Source organism: Lactuca sativa, chromosome 9 (assembly GCF_002870075.4).
Source record: "Lactuca sativa cultivar Salinas chromosome 9, Lsat_Salinas_v11, whole genome shotgun sequence".
Classification (NCBI taxonomy): Eukaryota; Viridiplantae; Streptophyta; class Magnoliopsida; order Asterales; family Asteraceae; genus Lactuca; species Lactuca sativa.
In genome coordinates, this window is record NC_056631.2 from 12,573,879 (window position 1) to 12,579,806 (window position 5,928).

The 5,928-nt window shown below is 32.3% G+C and overlaps 1 protein-coding gene across 1 annotated transcript; it reads right to left on the reverse strand.

Annotated features, from left to right (window-relative positions):
- Positions 1-890: 890 nt before the first annotated feature.
- Positions 891-5,323, reverse strand: LOC111881223 (succinate--CoA ligase [ADP-forming] subunit beta, mitochondrial). Its single transcript, XM_052767322.1, has 14 exons — positions 5,198-5,323; positions 4,922-5,050; positions 4,213-4,323; positions 3,830-3,941; positions 3,670-3,734; positions 3,467-3,544; positions 3,288-3,362; positions 3,058-3,210; positions 2,810-2,944; positions 2,488-2,652; positions 2,276-2,398; positions 2,122-2,193; positions 1,836-1,914; positions 891-1,162 (listed from the first exon to the last, which is right to left on the reverse strand). Exons 2-13 carry the CDS (start codon positions 5,021-5,023, stop codon positions 1,837-1,839), a joined length of 1,269 nt encoding a protein of 422 aa, XP_052623282.1. The 5' UTR covers positions 5,024-5,050; positions 5,198-5,323; the 3' UTR covers positions 891-1,162; position 1,836.
- Between the last annotated feature and the right edge of the window lie 605 nt (positions 5,324-5,928).

Genomic DNA, 5,928 nt, shown 5'->3' on the forward strand with positions numbered 1-5,928 from the left:
AACCGGTAAACCGGTTTATGCTGAACCGGTCCACGGTGAACCGAACCGGTTTGAGAACCGAACCACCGGTTTACACCAATTCGAGAATTTTGTCATTGAAACTGGTTTAGAACCAGTTTATATCGTGTGAACCGGTATAGAACCGGTCAAACCAGTTTAGAACCGATTGAACCGGTTTAGATAGGTTCGATTAATTTCTTGAGTGAATCGGTTTGAACCGAACCGGTTTGAGGCTGAACCGGTTTTCCTTGGCTATGGAGTGAACCGAACCGGTTAGGTTTGAAAAAAAATCTGGTTTGTGCATGCCTAGGTCAAACCGCTTAACATATTTAATTAAATAGGTTGAGTTAAGTAAAAAATATAAACTCGTTTTCAACCTACCAACCCATTTATCTTTAATATGTATTTAATTTAATAGTTATTTTGAATATTATCATATATCAATCAAATAATTAATTTAAATTTTATAATGTTGTACTATTATTTATGTTTAAAAAAGTACAATCATAATTCTCATCATTTTTCTTAGCACCGGCAATATTTGCTACTTTCTAAAACCATTTCGAAATTAACATTTTTAATATTATTTGAAATTAACATTTTTAATATTATTTGAAAATTTTATATGTATTTTTGAATTAGAGGTGTGCTTTAAAGTTTATTTATATTTGGAACTAATTTAAATAGTATAATCTTTAGTTTATTTTTTTATTTTAAATTGGTTAACCAAAGTTTAATGAATTTATATAATATGTTGGTTGGGAAATTATATAAACAAATCATCTAAAAGGTTGAGTTGTATTGGATATATCAACCCATTTAAATAAACAGGTGGTTGGGTTGAAAACTTCAACCAAATTAATAAATGAAGTGAACCCGAACCCAATCACTCATTGTCAACTCTAGTCATGGAACTTATAAGAAGCAAACATTCTTTATAGTTATTATCCTAACAACAAATATAATTTTTTTTACAGATTGTCCCATAATTATTAAGATCTCAATCATGATTTTAAGATTCAACAAATAGAAAACAATATTGATCGCTTTAGGATTGCTAAGGCCTGACTAGGATTGTAAGATTTTACCGATCTGATGCAACCTTTTGGTCTTTATTTTAGTCAAGACTTGAGTCTTGTGAACTTCATGAAATTCATCAACCCTATTAAAAAAAAATCAAAAATAGAGCTTACAAAATTATTCATTAAGGTTTAGATTAGCCTCCAAAATATTTTCATCCACCTTTCGTCTTTCGGTGATCTTATGTTTTTAACTATAGACGAAGACGATCACAGTGATGGTGTTTTTTCTTTTTTCTGCTTTGGATGTTTTTCATCTTGTGGTTTGCATATACAAGTACCGCTTAAGAAGTTAAATTCAGTTGCACTATCAATATCTTAATCAACATCAAATTATAATAGATATTACACCAACAAAACCTTTTCGTGAGTAGATTAAGAGAATAGTAATTTTTGTTGGATCTTCTAATCCCAATCTAATTCTAGTTGAGAAATTTGATACAAAACATTTTCTTTCAAGTAAAGATTCAACCCATATTAACTTATCTCTTAGTAAATTGACATTTTGACAATGCAACCAAAGTACCAACAATATGGACATTAAGCCACAAGATTAGTTTTAATTTAATTCATTACCGGGTAAATTATTTGACTAATTATCTAACCAAATATTAAATCAGAATTTCTTTTGTATTTATTCCCGGAAAATGAGGTAAAAAACCGACCTCCACTCATATCAGAACAAAATGATGATCAAAATACTAGTTCTTGGTTTATACCACAAAAAAGAAAAAAATCAGAAAAAGTGGAAAATACATTACGATTTGAGTGCTTTAACTGCTTTCTCAGCGGCATCATCCAAATCTTCCGCTGTAATCAGTGCCATCCCACTCTCCTGTGTAATCAATCAATCAATCAATCAACATCATATCTCTCTCTCTCTCTCTCTCTCTCTCTCTCTCTCTCTCTCTCTCTCTATATATATATATATATATATATATATATATATATATATATATATATATATATATATATATAATTTTTTTTCTTTTTAATATGAATAAGTCAAATGTAGATAATAATAAAAAATGATGAATTTTACCTTGAGAATCCTCTTTCCTTGGTCAACGTTTGTACCTTCAAGACGAACCACCACAGGCACTTTCAATGCAACCTGTAAACAAAACACTAATTTCTCAAATCCTTCTAAACCAATATATAAATGTTGCATAAAATATTTTAAATAGAAATCTCACATGTTTAGCAGCATTAACAATCCCACTAGCAATGACATCACATTTCATTATTCCTCCAAAAATATTAACCAAAATTGCTTTCACTTTCTCATCTGAAGTCAAGATCTTGAATGCCTCCACAACCTGATTAATGCAAATATCAGAATACATATTAAAAAAAAAAAAAAAAAAAAAAAAAAAAAGAGTTGAGTTTGAGTTGAAGTGGGCCTCACCTGTCCCTCTGAAGCATTTCCACCAACATCCAAAAAGTTGGCGGGAGTTCCTCCATGTAACTTTATGATATCCATGGTGGCCATTGCCAATCCTGCACCATTCACCATACATCCAATTTCACCATCCAATCCGATGTAATTTAAATCTGCTTTCGCAGCTGCCACCTGTCATGTGTTATTTAAAAACAAACAATTCATTACTTCAGAAATAACTTATAGCCAAACTGCAACAAATTGAAATAACACAACATATTTTACTCTTTTTATCAATATAACACAATGAATCTATAATAGTGATGTAATTACACATTTCTGTTTATACCTCACGAGGATCCTCTTGTGTTGGATCACGAAGAGCAAATATTTCTTTCTGACGATACGCAGCATTATCATCAAAATTTAACTTAGCATCAGCAGCAACCAACATGTTATCAGAAGTCTCAGCAATAGGATTAATCTGAAGGGTAAGGAACAAACAATTCCAACTTAAAACTTAAAACTTAAAACCCAAAACAAAAAATTAAAAGTGAAGCTATAAATAATAAACTTGTGTGTAAAATTAAAGCTGACCTCCAACTGTGTGCAATCGGATTCACGGAAAAGGTTATACAATTTTTTCACTTGTTCAATTGAAGCGCTTCTGTCAGCTACTTTAGGAGCAAGACCATCTACAACTTTGGCAGCATCTTCATCTGTAATTCCTTTGAAAACATCAATAGGAACCTGCAAATAAAGTGTGAAATACTTTTCTATTCCTGGACTTTTGCCCCATATTATAAAGAAAGGCAGGCATACCTAACCTTTATAATCATGTCAGGGAATTTCTCTGCAAGGTCTTCAATGCTGGTTCCTCCCTCTCTGCATGCAATTATAAGCTGAAGAACAAGCCACTCATTCATTAAGCACCAATAACAGAAGATGTGTTGAAAGAAAACTTAATACTATATTAAAAAAAAAAAAAAAAAAAAAACAAGCTTACAGGACCAGCGGTTGTACGATCAAGAGTGATTGCAAAGTACATCTCATTCACAAGTGACATCTTTTCACACAAGTAAACCTGCATAGATTCAAGGGTATGTTAATATTTAGGTTCAAATGTAAAACTTTATTTCAAAAGTTGAAAAAAGTAAAAGCAACCAATGATCAGAATAAGATATGAAGGAGAATATAAGTGATGTCAACCTTGCTGACAACTTTGCCTTGAGGGCCAGTTTGTTTAGTAACAAGAGTCTGTCCAAGCATCTTCCCTGCAAGAACATCAAATTATCAGTTTTTTTAAATGATTTTTTTTTTAAAAAAAAAAAACATTTTGTCATGGAAGTGTGTAGACAAAATTTCATACCAGCAATCTCTTCAGCCTGTTCTGCTTTGACAATGTGAACTCCACCCTGAAGACCACTTGTGAACTTCCCCAGGCCCCTTCCACCAGCAAGAATTTGGCTCTTCACCACCAACTGGACCAAAAGAAACCAGCGCCAAATGTTTACATGTCAACTAATGAACATTCAAGTACAAAAATGTAGTAGATTACAAACTCTACAACTAACATGAAGAAAGAAATATTAAGAAAACCACAGCCCACATGTTTCAACCATTATGGCTTATTACATCACTTTTTGACATTTAAAAGGAAAAAGCCTTGATCATGTTTTTACTTCTCATATATACCCTTTGAACATCCAAACAAAAATTAAAGAAGAAAAAAAAAAGTTTATGTTTAATTACCTCCTTTTCATTTGGAAAAGTTGTTTGTATAGCCTTTCTGACTTCCTCAACAGAGGAAACAGCAACACCTTTTGGAACATTAATACCAAACTTGCCCATCAATTCAGCTCCCTGATGCAAGAGCTCATGTGAGTAAGTAACTATAGATAAAACATAGCATGTAAAGTTGTGATAACATCTGTAAACTGATGCCATGCTGTGCACTAAGCTAGGAGAACAAATGTAGGTAGACATCCGAGTCTAGAAGAACAGTAGACATCAAAACAAAGCTAATATTACTATGATTCAGTAACTTATAACAGTCCAACTTATGACAAATTTTAGCAGAATTGGAGACAAGAGATTAATACCTACCAAAGGATATATTTTAATTTCTAAGATCAATACTTAATTCTAGGATATCAAAGTCAAAAACATGTATCACTTCGTGTTCTTATTCTTTTCATATCTTTGCTATCTAGCAGATGCCGTGATAACATCATGTAACCAAGTGAACCATAGGCGCATATCTCAATTTCAAAAACAATAGCTAATTCGCGCATATCAAACTCGAAATCCCTACATCTCTTTGTGTTCTTTCTTTATTTTTCTTTCGTCGTACAACAGATGCAGTTATAACAAAATAGGACCGTTGATCACAAATATACATACGCTACGCTAATAAAAACCAAAAGGATATAACTATAAGCGAAGAACGGAGGAACGGTACCTGATATTCGTGGATATTGAGACGGCGGAGCTGCTGTTGTTGCCATTTTCCCGCAACCTTCAGCGATTCAGATGCGAGCTTGTTGACCAATCCTCTCACCATTTTTCTGTTGGTTGAGTTCAACAAGATCTAGTACGGAGAATAAACAGTTATATAGAGAATAGATCGAATCGAGATGATTATAAAACCGAAATCAGAAGCCCTAATATTGAGAAAAGAAAAGAAAAAAGAAAGGAGAAATGAAAGAGGTGAAACGGAGGCGGGGAGACGACTGACCTGTACACCGGAAATAGGAATGGAAACAAAAACAAGCCCTTGTTAACCTTCCGTTAACCGCGTAGAATAAAACGCAACGTTGGCCCTTTTCAATATTCATATCTTCGTTGCTATGTTCTAAATTCTAATTCAACTATTGAAACCGGGTTAATGGTTTCTTACCGTAATAATTTTTTTCTCACGGTTATATTTTTTTTACCTCAAAATTTAATTTGTTTGTTTAAAAATCAAAATAAAATTTTTTGTTTACATCATAGCAAATACATTTGGTCAGGCCGTTTTCCTCTTGTTACCTATCCAACAAACATGGAGGTGCATTATATCGTTGGTGTGATTGTGATTTACCATTGGTGGATCCATGATTTTGATACGTTGAGGGTATATGAAAAAATTATCAAATTATTATTATTTTTTCAGGTTAAAACGATTTTAAATACCGATTACAAAGTTGCATTACCAAAAAAATGTTCAAATTCTAATATAATTGTCATCTTCGACTTGTCATGTCCTCTCGGAAACGATCAACTATAAAATCATTTGTAATTTTTATGAATTCTTCTTTTTCAATGAAAGACATCAAAGAAGCACTCAAAAATCATCATAGATCCGATTTCTCAAATCCAATTTAGCAAATTTCATAATTGAAATACATCTCATATTTGTCATCGTTGTAAAGGCAACACCAATACCAACTTTTCTAGCCAATATACCATGTAATAAGAAATGTGTTT